This window comes from Dromaius novaehollandiae, chromosome 5, assembly GCF_036370855.1.
Source record: "Dromaius novaehollandiae isolate bDroNov1 chromosome 5, bDroNov1.hap1, whole genome shotgun sequence".
Taxonomy (NCBI): Eukaryota; Metazoa; Chordata; class Aves; order Casuariiformes; family Dromaiidae; genus Dromaius; species Dromaius novaehollandiae.
In genome coordinates this window covers 6,477,911-6,499,663 of record NC_088102.1, presented here as the reverse complement: position 1 = coordinate 6,499,663, position 21,753 = coordinate 6,477,911, and the positions used below count along the sequence as shown (strand labels likewise).

Below are 21,753 nucleotides of genomic sequence, written 5' to 3'. Positions count from 1 at the left end.
GGTTGTGGATAACATAAATCTTTAGAGGAAATACTGTTGTGGAAGGATGCACTAAAAGTCCAAAAAGGTGGTGGGTGTGGGGGAACATATTTGCAGTATTTGAATTACCAAAAACACAGAACAAGGTTACATTTTTGCTCTAGACCATATATGGATAGAAAGAGGCATGATGATGAACTCCTGGACCTACCAGGATCAGTGGAAGCTATGCCACCTAATTCAGTTGAGGCAGGATTTCACCCAAAAATCACAAAAGGACATTCTTGTTTCTTAGTTAAAAGAGGACAGAGCAGTAGTTACAGGGCCTGTATTAACTTAAAATCTCCTATTTAGAACTGTATTAATTTAAAACCTATCCTTAGTAAAGAGATACACCTCAGGACACACATAAGGATACCACATCTCACATTTTAAACTAACATAAAATGGGTAAGTCAGCATCAACTGTTCACCCTGTATCACACCAATGTGTCTTTTTCAGGGAAAGGGACGATAACTAGGCAGTGTAGTTAGCTTTTTCACAGAAGAAAGTAGAACATTTAAGTTAGAAGATTGTTACAGCTGAACTCTTTCCAGCTTACCTTGAAGACTCAAAATAAAGGACTATGACATATTCAGTTAAGTAAATGATACCTACAAGAATCTGTGAACAAAACCTGTCAGTTCAACTCTAATGAAATCTGTTCTTTAATGAACAGATGTCGTTCATGGATGATGAAAGAAGATGTGTATTCAACTTGTCCAAAGATATTGCAAAAACTCTACTTATGAAAACAGCTTTTGAAATGTATCTGTAAACTTTGTGTTTAAAAATCTGCAAGACATCTACCTTTACAGTACAAGCCTAGGCACTTGTACTTATTTAACATATATTTATATTTAGCTGTGGCTACAAACAGCTAAATCCTCTATTTATAGTCAAATAAAGATAATAATCAATCTGTACTGCTTGAGTTACTGACTGCTCATGTAAACATGTGCATAAAATGAACTCATACTTCATAAAATTGAAAGTCTAAGGAAAAAGACAATCAATAAATAAAAAGTTAAACTGCAATTAAAATTTATAAACCTAGTTCTTTTTAAATTGCCTAGAAGTGCAAGTTCTAACATATCCAATTTCTTAAGAAAAACATCATTACATAGCCATCATTTTAAGTGCAGTTCTGAAAGATGCAAGTCATAAAACTATGTGTAAGCTATAAATAAATGCTAATGCTCCTTGGAATCTTTACTCTCCTACTGCTCATAGGTAAAAGTGTTTGTAAAAATACAAATATGGAATATTTGTATTTTTAGAGAATTTATGCAGCAGAGCTTAGTCTGACTACATCCTTAACTTTGTTGTAGAAGTTATAAAGTTTGCAAACCATCCTGTCCTGGAAAACAGCTGTAAAAAGCAATGCTTAAACAAGTCAGATGACACTTTCATCTAAAAAGATAGCAGTAGTATGACATTAGAGTTTTCAATGTCTTACGTAAGTAACTTACCAAAGCTGGATACCAGTCTGCCTTCTCAGAACTACAAGTCACACTCACAACTTTGCCAAGTAATTCATCACTGAGACGCCTTTTATCTTCATCCTCCTCTTCACTGCTTTCTTCCTCTTTTTCATCTTCCGTCCTAAATTATTAAAACATACAGTATTCTACAATTTTTAACTGAACAAAATATTTGAAAGCAAATATAGCTTATAACCAGATCTTTCCTGCCATTCTGCAAAACTTCAAAAACAAAATTAGAATTTGAAGAGCTAAATTTACTTGAAATACACTTACATACTAAGTGCACTTACTTAGTAAGAAGAGTTTCGCAGAAATCCTTTCCAACTATAAGCAGTATTATTTTACAACAGCATCATGTTGAAATTGGAGGCATGAATCAGGATTTGACTGTGCACAGACATGAAACAAAAGGATATGGTCTCTGACACAGAAATTTAAAAACACCTTTTTTTTTTCCCTACTGTGTAGTAGGAAGAAGGTTAAAATTCCTTCCCCAGAAAGAAGGTAAAATTTCCTGACACACTCAGCTCCTGTTACATCAGAGAAGCATAAACATTCTTAAGGCTGCTGCAAGAAAAAACAAATCAGTTTCCTAATACTGTTAATATACAAGCACTTCTGCATGAATTGAATTACTTAAGTTCACTTCAGTGGCACTGCTTAAGCTTTAGCAAAGGACAGTAAAGGAAAGGAAAGCAACACAGCACTACGAAAACTCACACAGGAAGAGATGATCTTCTTCCTCTGTTAGATTTCTTCCCAATAACTGGTGTTCCAAAGTGCTCTGGATTGGTTAGTGGCAGTTGGTCAAGTGTCTACATGGAAAATGAAGAAACAAAATTATTTTGCAATTTCTTCATATTGTAAAGAAACTCTCAACTTTCAGTGCATGTCCATCATTTCTTTACCTCACTTTCTGCAAAGTGCCTTTCTCCCTTCAAGCATAATGAAGTTCGTCTCAAGGTCCTTTCATCACCGTCATCAAAAACTAGAATGAAGTCAAGAAAATACATAGACACAAGACGATCAGATCTCTCTCCCAAGTTGACTGAAAAAATTTACTATTTATCTCACAATTTAGAGCATTGTCTAAAACGTGACATTCAAGACCTTCAAGTTTTTCTTCGGTACGCAAGCAAAACGAAGTTTGGCATTCAAGATCCACTCTGAGAACAGTTAAACATTTTCATACAGAGATTCAAGTCAGTGCAAAGCAAAGCTTTCAGACGCAATAGTCTCCGTCTAATTTATGACTCAATACTTCTTATCAATATACTGCACTGCCTCAAACGATAGCTACTGGCTGCATACCAGTTACTGATATCTAAATCTTAGGGGGGGGTTTAACCCATCCATTTATTTCTCACTTATACTGTCTTTTAATTCCCCTTCTCTTCCTAGAAAAGACCCTGATAAACGACCAAAGACAAAAGGGTGGAAAGAAATACAAGTGAGATAGTTTTTGCTACATCACCAACACTGTGCTGCCAACTGACTAGGAGCACTGGAAGCTTGCAGCTGGAAGTTTAACTGATTGAGAAAGAATATTTGGTAGATACCCTGTTCTCTTAAAACTCACGCATGTATCAGTGGAAAGTTCTATCAATTTGCAATATACAGCTGAAGAAGTCCAGGATGTGGTGAGGTTATTATAAGCTTTGCCCCCCAAACATCTAATATTTAGTCAGTTTAAATAACACTTTTTCATTAAAAGTTCCTTAAAGGGAAGGAAGGAAAAGTTATTTTTTCCCCTGAAGTTTATCTTAAAGAATATAAATGGTCCAGCATCTACAAATCAGTGCATATATTCCTTTTAACTAAGTAAGTCACTGAAATAGTTTGTATTTTAAGGAACTTATATTATGGCAATCTGCATTTTACTGTTCCAGGTTCTGGTGCATATCCCACTATCTGAGCCCTGTGAACAGGCCCTTTTCAGAGGGCAGAGACCAGGTGGCTGCAGTCTGGCATTCCAGTCAGGTAAAAGTTTATTTGTATGGGTCAAAGTGCGGAATACCATGCACTTGTCTATATTTAAACTATTTGAAACTTGGCTTCTCCAATAGTGAAAAAAAAAAATTAGAGTTAAGTGGCAAGAGTGTTTTATGTATCAGTATTTATAATTGTAGTATACTTCTATTCAAAAAAATCTCTTGAGCTCATACGAATATCAAATACATGTATATTATCAGCAAAAACAGTTTGCTTACAGCATAAGAAGTATATATTTTGTTTTTGTCAACCACAACCAAATAGATATGTGACATTCTCACAAACTTAAATTAAAACTACAGACTGCAATAATAACTATATAAGAAAGATACAAATACAAACTTTATTAAGCTTGATAAGATAAACTTTAAGGTTTTTACATCATCAGACTAGAGATACTGCTGTGCTATATTCCACTACTGAATTATCTTAATGGCTTAGGTCATAATACTTGAACATACAAAACCACTAACTTTTCTCCCTCCAGAAGCCTAAGAGTTTTAGAACAACAGGTTGCCATATAACTAACTAGCCATACTAGCTAATCCTTCCAAAGCCTTTAAAATATAAAAACAGTAAAACCAGTCAACCCCAACTCAGGGTCATTAATATTATTCTCAAAACCCTCTATTTTTTTTTACTGCTGTACCTTGCACTGATGGAGAAAGCAAAGTATGAGATCTTCCCCTCTCCACTACTAATTCAGTATTGGTACCCATTGATTAGCAAAAGGCAAGGGCCACAGGTCCCAAAATAATTCTGAAGTAGTGTTGCTATAGATTCACATTAATAAAAATAAAAGTGCCATCCACTTTGACATTTGAATTTCATTACCCACTTTTAATGTATTACTCATCAGCTCTCTGTATATACTTTTATAAGAAAATTTTATCAACATATTTTCAAGTTTTCTTTTTAATTGTTTTGTGGACCCCACAATAGTTGACATTTCTCACTGCTTTAAAGAGGCTTGTAGGCAGATTACTGTGATCCTCCTCTGCTGAACACATTCAGTACTAAAGTCAAAATAGAGACTTTACACAAATAACTATTTCTGGGGCAAAAAGCTGGTGATCAGCAACAAGTAACTATTGAAAACAGCAAACAAAACCTGACATTTGACAGCAAAGAAAAGAAATTAGTCTCATGTATCTCCAGTTTCGAAGTTCTATCTATTTAATTAAAACTAGCCCAGGAGAGAAGGAAATCAGGCAAACCATTCGTAAACCAGAAGAGTTTTCCAATCAAGCCAGCTGGCAAAACGCCGCCATATCATACTCTAGGGCATATAAAATGCTCAAAATGTTTATACTTCTGTAACAGCACCAACCTCCTCCCTCCTCCAAACATTTACATGTTATATTGTCTCGCCAAACTTTCATTTTCCTAAAACATACAATATTTTATTCTTTAGGGATGATAAAAATTGTACAAATACTGCATGCTAGCCAAAATACGTTAGTAAAATACATTAAACAACTTCAACTAGGACACATATGGAAATTATGACAATTAAGAAACTGAGAGATATTTTGCCTTCCTCAAGTTAAATAAGCATGTAAGTTAACTTACAACTTAGAAAGTCGTATCATTAGATATTCCCAACCAATGTAAGACAAACACAGACTGCAAAAATGTTATCAGAAGTATCAGCTTCATAAATTTCTATTTCACTTTCACGGGCAAAAGAGCAAAGTCCCCTTCTTCTCCTCTTGGAAGGAAGAGTCACTAATGCACCACAGAGCTAAGTTTTCTTAATCACTCCTCCGACCCAGAGATACTCATGCTTTCCAAGCGTGACAGTCATGCTTTCAGTTGTACTCCCAGTTTCGTACTTGAACGAAGACAAAACTACCGTGTGCCTCAAAAGCAGCCCTCTTTTTACAAGCCTTTCCCTGCCGTTTCTCTCCGCTTGCTTTAGCAGGAGCTGCAGTACTAGCCTGTCCTCGGAGAGCTGCTTGTCCCTTTCCGTAGAGGGCGGAAGTGCTATCCTGCATTTCACAAAACTGAAACAGGTGGAGCTCAAAAAAAACAAAGACACTCTTTCTGAAGGGATAAAATATTTTCTTTTCCTTCCTTTCATACAAGAGGCAGTTAACACACAACTTCAGGAAGGGAAGGTGGAGAAACACAAATTTTCAGACCTCCTTCCTGGACTGCAGCAGGCAAAGCAATTGGCATAACTTAAAGCACAGAAAAACGTCTGTTCAACAGCCATGGGAGAGTCTCCAGCCCGGAGCAAAGGGAATATGTGGCAGAGTGTTACAGTGTGTGTTCCCTTCAAAGTAATCAAGTCTAAGAAGTTCCATTTCACCTTGGCAATTTCCTTCCAGGACAGGGGTTTCTCTTCCCTTTCTCATCCCCCATTCTGGTTAAAAGAGTGAATAGAGTCAAGGCATTCGATCATTGAGATTTTCATATATGTATATGTAAATATATACATATATAAACACACGCGAGTTACAGAATTATAGTTTTTATCAGGTCTGTCTTATTCATACGTGTTGTTGTCCCTATGGATATCACCTATTCAGTTTAGAAAATTACAACAAAACTTTAAAAACAAAAACTAAATGTAGTTACATAGAAGGAAATACCATAGCATTATCATTATTTAAAAAGGTTTTGGCTTTTGTAAACTATTAATAGGAAAGTAACAGGGGGTGTGTGTGTGTGTCTTGATGAGGACCACGAGGGAAAGATGTAGAAGAATCATGAGGGGCAGAAACAGAGGGCACCCTTATTTTTGATCTTTTTGATCTTCTGATGTCACACTTAATTGCTTCAAGGGTAAAATGAAATTTTACTTGACCATGTGAGAGTTTCTAAATATCCAAAAAATTGTCTGCTCACTCTACAAAGATTTATTTTGTGGATGAGTGCAACGGCATCTGCAACTGAGACTACAACTAGATGATTCAGAGGAAGACAACATCTCTGCAGAACAACAACATACATAAGGCAAAAGCATAAAAAGAAAAATTTCTTTAGTTAAAGGAGTGATCACTTTATAAAATATCAATGGAGAAAGTATAGGACTGTTTTTCCATACAAAATATCATTTTGAATTATTAAAGTGGGGCCAATAAGAACACTCTCAGATTAATCACAAAGCATGAAATATTTTGTAATTGCAGCTACTTTAAACTTCTAATGAAGAAACTTGCCTGTGCCTTATTGAAAAGGCTAATTAGAAGGATGCATTGATATTTTCAGTACCTTTAAAAAAAACTTTTTTAAAAAAACAAGTAGGCCTTGTGGGTTTTCATCTCATTTGTTAAGAAAAATATACTTCACAAAAAATACTGCTCATACTACTGCCGCCCTATGCATGACTTTTTAATAGAGGTCCTAAGAGATTTAGGAGAGTGTCTTTTCAAGATACCCTGTCATGTATTAAGGATTTCATAAACATAAGCAGCAGAACAGACTGCAGTTCTTTTTAAGCTCTGCAATACTTTGATGTTATAATAGCAGCCATAGCAAAAGAATTTAATACACTGTCAGAATATGCTACAAGTTCATTCCTGTTTTTAATCACATATAGAAGTAAGACTGTTTAGTTAAAATGCTTTGTACTACAGACAGCAGAATTAAAATATTTAATTAATGTTGAACAACTTGTTAATTACTTTATCATTTTTTAAAAAATAAGTTAACATTACAAGTCCAAAATTTCTGAGAGCAGAAATTCTAGGGATTATATTCCCTAAGAACATAGTGGTGTTAAGGAAGGAAGGAAACAGGGACAGAAGAGAGTGAAATATCTCCCTATATACCCATAACACAGTTGTCCAAAGAAATGTTTGTAGTGCCACAGTGTTTATCTTAGAAGAGGAACTTCCAATCCTGTCCTTCCAAAGAAACAAATACAAAAAAGCAGAAGCCCTTTAAGTACGACCATTGCCTAATCTTAAAAAGTGGGCATGTACTTGTTGCAGAGATACAGTAAACCAGCTGACTACTTCAGTAAATACTTCTCAAAAGAGAACGATACATACTAGCCAGGGACCTAAATCTACTAGTTAAAAGTCAATATAACCAAGTAGGAACTGCCAGGAGAAGAGCAACATTTATGCTGACCGTAGGCCTTTCTCCCCATGCATGCTGCTTTATGAAGAACACTGACAGGAGAAAAAGGGTGACTAAGCAGCACAAGCTATAACAGTCCCCACTACAGTGTTATCATCTCTTGTTCTAGTCCTGTTCCCAAGAAGGGAAGCTCCATATAGATCACATTTAAACAGTGGAAGTAAAATGGAAATCTTCAGACTTTCACTGCATCCCAACCTTGTCAATAATAACAGGAAAGAAACAGAATTGAAATGTTTTGTTTGTGGAAACTTAGGAAAGCTAAAACTACAACAGAGAAACAAAACTTGCTAGTGGGAATCAATGCAATACTTATGAAAAGCCAGAAACAAAATTCTCTCTGGTTAGAAGTTGAGTACATCAGAAATGAACTAAACCGTGTAACTTTCAACTCGCTATTGATGAACAAGCATCTTCCATGCCTTGGCTCTATTAGGCCTGTGTACACTGTTTAAGTCCTAACAAAAATACTCCTGATCCTTTCTCACAATAACACTGTCTCAACATCAGTTCTCATTTACTTATACAACAGATTTAAAAAAGCAAACTAACCAAAATCTATTTTTTAGTAACTGTGCAGAAACTCACTACGAAATACTGCAAATCAGTTTAACAACTACCTTTTGTTCATAAATATTCCTACGGTTAAAAAAGGGCGGAGGAGGGGACAGAGCAGGACACTAGTGAAAACATCCTCCTAATAGTTACAATATTACTTATTCACAGAGCAATCGTAGCCTCATCAGAGCAAGGCAGTCCTGTAAGAGATACGTATATAGGGAAGAACGATCCTCAGTGCTGCACCTGCTCGCTAACTTCAACAGGTTATGTTGCTGCTACTGCACAAAGAAGGAAAGATTCTACAGTGGGTACCAAGTGCACATTTTTATCTCGTTTCTCCCCCCTCCATTTGAAAGCTTTTAAAGCTGCCAAGACAATCAAAGTACATACCAACAAGTAAAAACTGCTCCAGCGTCATCACACACACCTATTTTCACTAGCTGCCTGACAAAGTAGTGATTTGTGAGCTATCAGAGACACTAAGACTGCATGAGTTTGTGCATCTATGACTGGGTGCGTGCATTCTTTGCAGGTTTTTTGGTTTTTTCTCCCAACTGTGGAAGCAATAAAGAGCCATGCAATACTTGCTAAATGATGCTGTAGAAAAGGACTGTACTCATCATCAATTCATCCCGGTGACAGCGCTTAAAAGCAAGATGCTGCAGTGTATCATGCTGCTGTAGAGACTACAAAATTCAGTGGTTTTTAAATTATTTTAAATAAGCGCCAGTTCATCCACAGAAGTGCATATGAACTATCACTGAAAACACCGAAGTGTGAACTTGGAGACTACTCATAAAGGACTATCACCTTACAAACAAACACCTACTTTGTCTGAAACTGCTTCTTCTCAGATGTTATAGTAATCACACTATCGTTACATATAAAGAGATTAGAGAAAAAACCTCTACCTCTGTGCTTTTTGCAAAAGTACATTCCAGGCAGTGATGTTTGTATACAATTGCTTTTTACATGCAGCTCACACTGTAACAAAAATGGTTCTATAACCAAAGGCACTAACCACTTGACTTCTAACAAGTAACAAGGATTCAGCTTATGTATTTTCTCCCCATCACATCTGCTCCTCTGTCTGCATGCTGCCTTATCAGTCAAAAGTGCTAGACCTAGTGCTATTGTTTTCCTTTTTTTAAGGTTGTCCAGAAAGCAACCCACACCGCTACTGCACAGTTACCTATGTGCCACGCACAGATTATGATGTGTCCTCTGTAAAGATTTCAGACAAATACAGAGCTTCCTCAGGATCCACCCAAACAACATTTTGAAGACAAAAAGGTTGTATTTGTGGCGGGTTAGGGAGACGTACAGCACTAGCTAAGTGGGGACGTTTGGACAGCTCCCCTGCAACACTTGCGGTCTGTGATTCCTGGATGACACACGCAGAGTCAGAAGATGAAGTGATGCTTCTGGGATGTTGAACTCAACAGGATGCTGCGAAGAACTGGTCAAACCAGTCACACAAACATGACTAGTGCATACTGCAACAAGTGTGCTGTAGAAGTTGTAAAAAGAAAAACCCCCACACCTCTGGCAAGGATGAAATCAACTGACTGTGGCAGCACTAATAACTTATCAACCCTCAAACAGGATTAAGACATGCTAAGAGCTTGCAGCTATAGTGGACAAAGGACCAAGTCTTTTTTTTGTTGTTGTTAACACAGATCCCACACAGCCTCAGAAGAGGAAAATAATTTCTAAAATAGGAAAATGTGACTGTAAATAAGTTCTGTTTGCAATCCTGCTCCTAGAAGTCCTAGAACATCACTGTTGGTTCATTTGCTGATAATCATCCTCAGAACTGTGAAATGGAACTTCCAAAACCTGTGCAACACGGAGGAAGACTGGAACCAAGTATCTACTACCTTTTATTTCCATCACCTTCCCTCCTAAACGTGGTACCTCACAGCGGTGCAACTGGTGGCTTGCAGAGCAACTTTACTGGACCACCCAAAGCTTCACTTGCACAAGGACAGGTAGTCAGGTATCAAACCCCTCCAGCACACTCACTCAGACAACAGCATTCCCAGCAAACTGCCACAGTGACCACATGAGAGGAGGCAGTTATCACGTGAGTCTGGACAGCAGCACGAGCAGAGGCGTGTAGCTCACAGAGGTGCTTCCAAAGTGCTGTCTGGTCTACAGCACAAAGTTGAGCCATGCTAGTGTACAACACAGTCCCACAGCCAAGAAGAAAAACTCTGTGTATTGGCTTTACAGAGTTGTAAAGAATGACAGAAGTAAGACCTTTACTATTTATATTGAAAATTTTTGCCATATTAAGATAATTCTAAAAGAGTAAAGACATGTCTGCTCTTACATAAAAGCACTAGATGAACCTTAAGAAATATCTCTCTCCCTCAAACCACACACTCATTCTTCCTTGCATTCTGAGTAGTATGTAAAGCCCTACTGTTGAGAGCAAGGTCTACTAGAAACGGCAAATGCCTGTCACTGTTCCCCCGCCACATTTCCCATTCGCTTCAGAGGAAAAATTACTGGAACCTAACTATATAATTTCTCTTTCTTCTTCTCCCTTTATGTATAAAAAAAAGCAAAAACAAAGAAAAACAAAAAATCTACCTTTTCCCTCATTTTATCTAGCAAAAGACAAAGTAGGAGGCTTAATGTCTTTGGTCTTTTTTTTTTTTTCTTCTTCTTTCAGTCATAGATATGGCTAAATTATATACATTCAATGAGAGATCTAGGCACATACACACCCGAGTTTTGTCAAAAGAAAGATGACATTGTTCTGTTTTGATGGGGCAATAAAAAAGACTGTTTTAACAGCAACTGCTCAGATACTTGCTCAACTGAAATACTGTTTCTCATTTTTACAAAGACACTACATTGCTTTTAGTTCTTGAAGAAGTGATACCAAAGTATTTCCTTAAAGAATATACACCTCAGGACCTCTGTTTTCTGGCTTGCCAAAATTCCATCAATGCTCATGGGTTCCAGAAAAGATGAAAGAAGGAAAACAATTATTAGGCACTACATGAGCAATTAAATTTTTAATAAAAAAACCACTCAGTTCAGGGTTCTGAAGTCTATAAATTCAATACGCTATTTATTGAAAAAGGTCTAAATACTAGAAATGAAAAAAACTCTCAATAAAAGCATATTCAGTAAGCAATAACCCAGAGAGTATACAGAAGTATTACACTGAACTCCATAAACAAGAAATAATCTTTCATACCCAGACAATATTTTTAACTTAGCTTCTAGCTCATTTCTATAAAATTGAGCTACCTGTTACAAACAGAGGATTTTTTACACCAATCTTTTTAAAATGTTCAAAGCTAGTTTCAAACTCTGTCACACTCATCTCAATTTTGCCTTCACAGCCATTTTAACACAGATACAAAACTATGTGTTTTGTTAGGTGTTGTTCAAGGCTTTTTTAGTCATTTCAGAGGTTATTTCAGTATTTACTTGCAGCATTTTACAAGTTTACAGAGACTCTTGTGGATGGTACCCTAAGCAAGCTGTAATTCAAATATGGCTCAGCCGAAAACAGAATTTGACAGACCGCTCTGATGCTATGAAATTATCACCTAGCAATATATGCAGCACTTCAAAAGCATTGATGCAGCACTCCAAAATTTTTAAATTAAGTTCATTTTAAGTAATTAAGTTTAAAAAGATATAAAAAAAATCCATTTGACCCATTTGTTATCCAAAGAACCTAAACTGCTATTACTGTCATCCCACCTGTTTCAGACGAGTAGATGAGAGCGCTGAATTGTGCAACGGCAGTTTCCAGACATTGTTGAAGTTTCATTCCAAACAGCTTTTGTTACTTCGCTTACTTATACTTTTAGAGAGACGAATTTCAAAGGCATTTCCAAATCACAGCTGAAAATTCCAATATGACTAAAAGTCTAGAGTACTACCGTTATTACGTAAAACCAGGCAAAGTAGTGATTCCATTGCACCAACAATTAAATAAAACCTTACTTATTTTGAGCAGAGCAATACCACTAATAGTCGGGAGGTCTACTGTTAAAACAGACTGAACTGATCATCATTGTGTCTCTGTCAGCATGTTGGCAGGAAAGTGGCATACTACAGCAAATTAAATGTAGAATTTGTACTGGTTCACTTTATTGAACAAAACAAAGTTATTTCAAGAGACTTTTTTTCTTTAAGTACCTCTCTACATCATTATTTCTTACTAGACATGGGTCACGTGTGGGGTTTGGTTTGGTGGGTTTTTCAGATTTTTGTAGTTAATACTTTGAAAAAAAATAAATTGTAATGTATTATTGGTTTCCCTATTCTTACCAGTCTGCTTTTAGATCACTGAAAAAGAGACGTTACATAAACAGAAAATAAATTGTACAAGAAAAGCACATACTACTGAAACACGAGCTTTCCCTTGTGCTCTCCAACTCAAGCCTGACCATGTTCAGAAATACATTCTAGAAATGAGAGGGCTGTGTAACCCACTTCCCCTTCGACTCCTTAGCCTGGACTGAATCAGCCACTAAGACTGCCAAGTAGTATGGCCCACTGTCTACTAGAAAGGAAACCATTCAACTGTGTTCACCTGACAGCAACACATTTCTATTTCTTGCCAAAATTTTCTACAAAGAAACAACGGGAGCAGCAAGCTAAAAATACATCACTTCTCACTTTTCATACCTCAATGTTCCTGTATTCAAGTTAGTGTGTTTCCCCAATTTTAAAAGTTAAAATAACCTTTTTATTAGGATACAAAATTCATAATCTACTTACTTCGGTCAATACGTTACCTCTACTTTGCAAACCAATAAGCATGCCACTACATACTGCTCATAAAAATGTTCATAAATTCTAAATACAACTCCAATTTGTTACAACTGTGTCTTATTCTGTAGTCAGAGATATATGTACACTAGGTGCCATATTACAGTTCTGTGTGTTAACTTAGCATATAATTACTTAAACAAAAAAACCCCACAAGTTCCAAATTTTTTTCAAAATCTTAGCAGTCCTCAGACTTGCATGTAAGTAACTAGCTGAGTTCAGTTTTTACCACAGGAAAACATGGGTTTATTTTCTCCATTCAACCTGGCAAAGATATTTCTTTGGGAAAAAAGTTGGATAATAAACTAAACCATTGGTTGGATTGTCTGAGAAATGGCAATTTTATAAATGTATAAAGAAAGTAAAAATCATGACAGGCACAATCTGTTATTGTGGAGTGTTCAACAGCTTGTTCTAGTAGAATTGTGTCTGCATTTAACAAGGCCAATCACGTATTCCCAGTCCAAGTTATCTGACCATTAAGTACAGATTTTTGACAGAAGTGCGGTGCTCAAAGGCAAAAAAACCCGCACCATTCCTCCCAGCCTCGAAAAAAAAAAAAGTTATTTAAAGTTTACCTGCCAAATGTAAAAGCACGAAGAAACTTGCACACTTTATCAATTAACAGTTTAAAGCTTTTTTTACTACTAAAGCAGCAATATGTAGGGTTCGTTTACTGGTGTAAATCTTTGGATCCAAATTCAAACAAGATTCAAACAGCCAAAGCTATTTTAAAACTAAAATTAGAAAGGGTTTTAAAATGGAAATGCTAATTCGCTAACTATAAAATTATTAGTGCAAGACAGTATTTCTTATTTCTCCTGTATCAGAATGGTGAATCTCTAAGTCAATATAAATCAAAGTTGAAAGCTCATTGTTTTTCATCAAGTATGTCACATCATAGTATTAAACCAAGTAGATTTTAAGTCTTCTGCACTCCAAATTCATCCTGCCCTTCCCTCCAACCTTACACACGCTACGATTTTACAGCTACTCTAGAATTTTACAGCAATTTTATGCTCCTGAAGGAAAATGCAAAGAGCAGTGAACTTTGTCAACTGGTAAGTCAACTGGCTCACATTTAAAGCATGCAATGATAATAATCACATAGTGATAAATCCTTCTAAATTACTTGCAGTGAGATCCTTATCCTGATTCCACCAAAGAAATCAAAAACTAACTTATTGCAATGGAAAAAGACAAAACAAGTTGGACTACTGAAAACAGCTTCTTTCTCTCTTACAGAAAAGATAAATCAAAATAATTGACACTTTACGCTATACGGACTTCAACAGAATACTGAAGAACATGATGTAATGCGGAATACATTCGGTATACAAAGCAGCCAGTAAAAAGTAACCAACAACATCTAAAATTTACAAGTATCAATGTCAAAAGCAATGCAGAAGAGTAGCGTGTATAGTTAAGTGTACAGTTAAGAGGAGCATGATCCCTCCACGCTACTCTTTGTGAATATAACCCTCCACTACTGTAAAGAAGCCGTGCAAAAGGATGGGTGCTTGCAAAGCTATTTGATTCAAATATTATTTTCTTACTGGCCTATCTAGTATTACCTGAGGGTTGCTGATTTTCACCACTATCTCTAAAACTGTGTCAGAAAGATGTAGAGATCAGAATAGGCAGTTTTTATTATTCAAAATAATGAAGTTTATCTTGCAGTGAATCCTTGTTCAACACAGAAATTTCACTGAACCTGTATTCTCTATGGTTTCTATTTCAGCAACTGAAAAGAACATGAGTCCCCCAAACAAGAAGCAAAACAGTTTTCTATTTCACTTCAGCTAATCGTTACTTGCAAATGATATGCCCCCCCCTTTTCTAAGGCAGGATGTGCCAATTCTTAAAAAAATTAAAAAAAAAAATCCTTTCTCCTATTGCTTCATACAAAACATGACCCTCAACTCTTTACACTAAACAGAAATTATTTCAGAATGCAAAGAAACTATTGATACTAGAGATGTTATTCTTGTGTATAACAACAGATTGTACATAGTGAAAGAATGCTTGCATCTCAGTCATTCATTATAGGCCAGGAGTTTTCAGCTAGAAGTGCAATTTTAAAGTTTGCATCTTTCAAAATCAGGAAATAAATTATTTGAATTCCAGTGACTGAAACCAGCATCAGTATACATACACAGCACTAAATAAAACTTGATTGCTCAGTCCTGCAATTAAATTTGCAACAGTCTCCCTGAACCTGAAATAATTATCTGCAATTTTAAATAGAAAAGGAAACAAGACCTGGAATACTTGGAAAAAAGTCTCCTCCAAAATCTCCCTCTGATCTTAAAATACCAGATATAATTACTTACACTATTACCTACAATTACAAATATACTGTTCAAGGGATGATGAGTGAAAGCACGTGGCTACTCACCTACAGTATACCAACTAGCATCTGTCAACTTGCTGATAACAGCTTCTTGAAAGGATCCATCAGGCATTTTGGTTTCAACCATTGCACCAACCTGCAAAAGGGAGTATCTTAAGGTTACCTGTAATCCCAAACTCATATAATGGCGGAAACACAGATACACACACTAATTCCTCTAGCAGACTAGATATTTTTAGGACTCATTTTAGCTAAATGTCGCTTTGTGAAATGTAGACATCGGTTATATAGCTTATAAGAGCAAAGGTCCTTAAACACATGTTGCTGAACTCTGAGTAGACAGTAAAGCAGTAAGAATCTCAGAATATCTAATTTCAGCAGGACTTATATCATAACAAGAAAAATAGAAGGCTAATTTGAAATAAATATGCAAATATCCAGTCAAAGTAACTACTACTTTATTTTTGAGTGTATGCAGTTTATACTATTTCTAGTATTTTTCAACACCATAAAATTTGCTCTAAAATCAAACATTTTTATTCAGTGTTGTACTGTCAGATAGACCAAAGTTTCAGTAACAGGCTACAACATACACTGGTGATCCTGCAGTAACTACAGAGGAAAGAAAGACAAAACAAGATGTTCTCCACTGAAGAGCTGAATTTGCAGTCAGTGTTTCATAATGCAGCTATCTGTTTTAGCAGATAAACACTGCATATCATAAATACGCAAACTCATATTTTACATAAAGTATATTAACTATTTTAAAATGTACTTATAGCAATCATATTTACCATTGTCTAACAGACTTGAATTTTGCTTCACATAAAATCAAGCTTTCCATTACTTATAAGAAGTTACAGAAGGCATTGTGTGTATACTGTTTGCATATGAATTATATCACATGGAAAAGTGGAAACCGCTTATAGAAACCACAAAAGTTAAGATTACTCAGAATCAACCTGACCTAAAGCAACAGGTCTTCTGTTGATTTAAATGCTGTAGTAGATGTACCCATATAAACAATGTCAAAATCTAGAATCTTACAATTTATTTGATTAAGGAAAAAAAGCCATGCAATATACATACTCTTAGCGGTCCTTTCACTTGGTCATCTTGCACTAACTGAGTTGAGTTATCTCCCTTCAGGACCACCTGGAAAGATATTCAGTAACACATTTATACATATCTTATTTTCAACAGCATACAAAAAGTATATGAAAAAGCCTTTATGACAACAACATGGAAAATAAAATCTTCATCGATCAAATAGACTTGAACATTATTTAATGCAAAACATTTAGCATAGATGACTTTACTCACAGGAAGCCCAAGTATCACATTTATTACTCAGTCTGAAATACTGTAACTAAAGAGGAAAGTCAAATCAAGCATCAGCCATTGCACATTTTTGATGAAACTCTGAGGTTCGATTTTGACACAATCCAGGACATGTTTGGAATTGGGTCTCCAGATTAGAAGCCTAAAGTGGCTTTTTACCTCTGTCTATACTAACTGCAATACTTTACTAACAACACATTGTTTGAAGCTCTTTGTTTACTATAGGACTGCAAAATGTAAAGGTCTGTATATTAAATCAGAATCACTGAACTGGCTGCAAAACTACCCTATCTGCTACCTTGAGCAAGAAGTTCTTTCTATGGTAAAGATGTGAATCACTTAAAGTATAATGAAATAGAAATCAGTTCCAGAAATTCCTGAAACATTCTCTCCATCTCCAAAGATGTCCAGTTTTCCAGCTCCCCTCAAAGTCTCCCCAAATACAGAATACACTGTAACGGTATTTTTAAAAACAGTATTAGCGGCATGATGAAACCGACACACAAAGTAAAGTATTATTCATACTAATATGACTTCAGAATAATAATACAGTTCAGGTAATCATTATTTAAATTTTATATCAGCATTGAGATGAACACAGGTAACTGTGGTACTCAGGAAGAGGCTACTGAATTCTCTAGACTTGGCAAGCATGCCAGGGTGTGCCCACATACTCTTAATTACAAGATCAGGCTTAGCTTGCTAACACTTCAATTGTTGTAATACAATCGAGATACAGCGACAGCCATTTCCACCAAGTCATAGTAGCCTAATATACTTTCAAATCTTATCATACAGTAATAAACGATACGATTCTGAGAGAAGAAAATCACACCTATGAACAGTCTAAATATTATGTCAGACCACTATAGGTACAGAATCAACAATGTCAGACTAGGAAGGACAGCACATTGCTTCCCACGGAGCATCTCATTAACACAGATTTCAAAGAACATCACAAATTTCTAAAACTACTCATTAAGAACAAGGAAAAAGACTGAAAGATTTGGATTGGTTTTGTTTATTTTTTATCATGAAAAGCACTCTGATAAAGTGATATGATCTACATATGTAAATGAAGAGGCTGATAGCTTCTCTACATGATCTAGGCATTAAAGCACATGAAAACTTAGATGCGTAGTTATAAAAAGAAGCTTTTATCTCTTTATTTGTTGGGGTTTTTTGGGTCACTAATGTCTTATTTACATATCCTGGACAGTAGACTAGAAAGTAGGAAGTGGGAAGATTTTGACAGAACAAAGTACAAGAACAATTTCTGTATTTACTTTGCATTCTTAACTTCTATTTAACCAGGTTTTATACTTTGTTTTCCTACATTAACATTAACAATAATAATACAATATCAAAGTAATGCTTTCTTTGAGGGGGGAGAGGTGTTTTGGCACCAAACCTGTGAGTGTGAACGAATACTAAGTGCCAGTACTATGCCTGCGCAGGAAACCAGTTACAGCAAAGGAACACATTTTAGAAGCGAGACTATCTGGAAGCAAGATGCTCAAAACTAACAAATATCTTCCTGGACAATTCTGAAAACTGGATTAAGAAACTAAGTACAGCCACCTTTTTTGTTCTCACGTTGATTAATTTTTTGCATTGCTCCTTAACTTCCTAGATATAGAACTGAGAATGTCAGCTAGAATGAAACGGAATTTTTCCTTCTGAAGCGTTTGCTCTTATTCCTTATTACTCATGTAAAGCCATAATCCTCTGCTTGTGACATCAAAACTAACTGCTGCGAGACTGATGAACTCACAAATAGAAGGAAACTGTGATTGGGAAATAAATAGCAAGAATAGGTAACTTTTAAACCCATTGTTATTGCAGCACATTGTAAGGAAAAATAAAAATAACACGAAAAACATAAATGCACCAAAATATTCAAGCATTCTTTAAAATTCACAGTGTAAAGTGATGACCATTTTCTAATCTTTGTGATCTTCTCTGACAATCTTTTTAATGCAACGCTATGATAAAACCAGCAACAACCATAGTACACTACCTTGACTTTCACAAGTCTTTTCACTGTCTTAATCTTTGCCTCACAAAAGGCACCACGGTACTTGGCACTGACATCAGTTCCCACTGTCAGGTAGGCAGGCTCATCTGCTGCCTATTAGGAAACAACAAACATGAACAAAGTTTAGTCCCTCTTATTTATGTTTATAGAACATGTTTGAAGAAAGTATTGTCTTCAATAGCTACATCGTCATATATTTCATTTTACATTTAAACTTTTATTGCTATTGATCTTTAAGCCATAAAGAATGTCTGTACAACTCAAAACTGCAATCACGCTGCTCTTAAAAAAAAAAAAAACAAACAAGCAAACAAATATTGGAGAGCAAGATATATTAAAATTCACACTATGTTAACTGAATTCTAACAATGATCCATCATTCTTCTCCAGCAGAATCGATAAACTAGGAGAGTGCCCATGATGATCTCAGATATTAGATATTTTTACCTAACATATTCTGAACAAACTTTTTCAAATAATTTATGAAACATTTTTCTCTACAGAATTATTGCAAAATGAGGCATGGAACAATTAACTGTCAAATATTTAAAAAAAAGAAGAGTAGTAACTTCTATTAGAATTTAGATAAGAGATAAATGCTAAAAAGCAGTATTTTGCACCATACAGAAATCTTTACAAGCAAAATAAATATTTTTTCCTAAGAAATTTAAAAAGAATAGGCTAGCTAAACAGCCGATTTCACACTGACATCATAAATAAGTTGCAGGAAGTTTTGTTTCACCTGTGATGTTGACCCCCAATTTTGTCAGCCTGATTATTCTCCCAGAAATACCTTTAGAGATGTTAAACTGATATTTGAAACTTCTAAAGAGGGCAAGAATGTATAGGAATGACTGTAAATTCAAGTCATTCTTATACAATGTACAAAAGGAAAGTATTTCAACTCTAAGAAGGCAGCATAAGAGATAGTTGCAGTTTTATCAGTTACAAGTGCTCCAATCACGGAGACTGCTTAAAACATTTAAGATTGCTATCATCCTAATACCTACAAGTTAAGCCTATAGCATTTTATACAGCGAGTTTTTTTCTGCTGACTAGAAGGAGACCTCTAGAGAAATTTGCTATAACCTTTCAGAAGGCTGTTAACTACAAGTTTTTTTCCACGAAATGCTTTTGTAAAGGTTTAATTGCTTATATGTTTTAAGAGAAAGAAAAAATATATTTCTAATTATATTTTTCTTTATCTGGCCTTTATTACTTAATATTTCACTTTATTTGCACTTATAAGAACTGATAAACAAGGACAGACTTACCATGCTGAAAAAGCCCACGAGTATAGGAAACCAGCACAGAATATCAAATAATGATTAAAAAGACAGAACACCAGTTATTTCTTCATCTCCGAGGGCACGAAAAGTTTGCTCCCTCTTTTGTGCGTTATCCCGCATTGTTAAGCCTCTGCCCCGAAAGAACGGCAGCAGCTAAGGCGGGACAAAAACCTGCGGTTTTGCAAACTTGCAATAGCAGCTGCTCATACAGGAAGCGTTTAAAGACGCCAGCGCGGAGGACAACAACGCGGAGACCCCCAGGCTGCTGCGGCAGGACGCCGGGAGCGGGGACGGGAGGGCGGCGCGCTCCAGCCCAGCCGCTGCTCCGGGAAGACGCGGGATTAGAGCGGCCTCGCCGCGGCGGCCGGCTCGGGACTCAGCCTACCTTCATCTTCGGAGGTTATTCGCGGGATTCCAGCTCAAAGTCTTCTCTTCGCCACCGGCGCGGGGGGAAAGGCTGGAAGAGAAGCGGAGGGCGCGGGTGAAGGCCGGCGGCCGCGCGGGGAGGCGGGAAGGGCGAGCAGCGCCGGGACCGCCGAGGGGAGCGCGGCCGCCGCCCGCCGTGTCACGTCGCCATTGCTCCCGCTCCCCGCGGCGCCGTGTCGGGGCGGCGAGGCCGGGGCGCCGCGCGCGCGCGCGGCTCGCGAGGGAAACCCGCGGCCGAACAAGGGCGACCGCCCGCCGCCGCCGCCGCCTCCTCCCCCCGCCTCCCGCCCGCCCGCCACCGGCCCTCGCAACTTTCCGAGGGACGCGCCGAGCCCCTCCTCCCCGCCCCCCGCCCCCGGCGGCCCGGCCGACTTCTCGCGCCCGCCCGCACCCCCGCCGGCCCGGGCGGCCCGCCGCGGCCCCCCAGCCCCGCGCTGGGGGGGCGGAGAGGGGGGCGGGGACGGACCCCACCGCCGCGGCGGAGTGTCGGGGCAGCCCCGGGGACGGCGGCAGCGGCGGGGGTGGAGCGGGGCGGGGAAGGGAGTCCCCGCGTCCCCGCCGTCCTGTCCCCGCTGCTTCGCGGGCAGCAAGGGCGCGATGGGGCCGCGGTGGAAGGGGAGGGGGTTGGGGGGTGAGACGCCGCCGCTCCGCTCCGCGCCCCCCCCCCTTCCCCCGGGACGGCGGCGGAGTTGCGGCTGCCGAGCCGCCCGCCAGCCCCCCCGCGGCTCCCTCCTACCTTTAAACTCGGAGCGAAGTGGGGCAGCGCCCGGCCCGGCCCCGCTGCGCGCCCAGCGCCGCGGCCCCCTCCGCGACGACGACAGCCCCGACAGCGGCGGCGGCTCGGCTGAGCTCCGCTCCACCCCCTCCAGCCCGGACTCGCACCGAATCACCAGCGATGAGCCAAATAACAAGCTGTTGAGCAGAATCTGTCCTGCTCGAACTCCCATTGGCCCCTCGTGACGCCCCGGGGGCTCTGCCCCACCCGGATTGGGCGCCGCGGACAGCACCCCCATTGGTCACAGGGCGGCCGAAAGAGAGCATTGGTCAGCCGCCGACGCAGGTAGGGCTACCGGGACTTTTGATTGGCGCTCCTCCGGAGCGCGCTTCGATTGGCCGCAGTTGAAGTGAAGTCAGCCTTCTCCCGTGCTGATTGGTGCGAGCTGGATCCGGATGTCGCTCTGGTCGCGGCGATTGGCTACGGTCGGGGTCAGGAAGAGCAACGGCGGGATGCGATTGGTGCGCGCCGTCTCTTAGAAACGGGGCGGGGGAGGGGCCGAGAAGAAGGGAGGGGGGAGGCGGAGGGCGGGGACAGAGTCCTGCAGCGGCAGTGGCCGGGGGGCGCCAGAGCG

General features: G+C 38.5%; 1 protein-coding gene across 9 annotated transcripts in view; it reads right to left on the bottom strand.

Annotated features, from left to right (window-relative positions):
• The window catches only part of ARID4A (AT-rich interaction domain 4A), a 52,257-nt gene extending 30,880 nt beyond the window's left edge, over window positions 1–21,377 (bottom strand). For 5 of the 9 annotated variants that reach the window (XM_064511902.1, XM_026100001.2, XM_026100002.2 and 2 more), the window contains exons 1-8: window positions 21,141–21,376; window positions 20,364–20,435; window positions 18,672–18,782; window positions 16,400–16,465; window positions 15,356–15,446; window positions 2,415–2,494; window positions 2,227–2,321; window positions 1,492–1,624 (exon numbers count right to left, since the gene is read on the bottom strand). In XM_064511902.1, coding sequence (XP_064367972.1) covers window positions 1,492–1,624; window positions 2,227–2,321; window positions 2,415–2,494; window positions 15,356–15,446; window positions 16,400–16,465; window positions 18,672–18,782; window positions 20,364–20,369 — 582 coding nt within the window. In that variant the 5' untranslated portion in view covers window positions 20,370–20,435; window positions 21,141–21,376. Of the gene's footprint in view, window positions 1–1,491; window positions 1,625–2,226; window positions 2,322–2,414; window positions 2,495–15,355; window positions 15,447–16,399; window positions 16,466–18,671; window positions 18,783–20,363; window positions 20,436–21,140 lie in introns of all 9 variants that reach the window. The other 4 variants (XM_064511901.1, XM_064511904.1, XM_064511903.1 and 1 more) reach the window with 1 other exon arrangement.
• Between the last annotated feature and the right edge of the window lie 376 nt (window positions 21,378–21,753).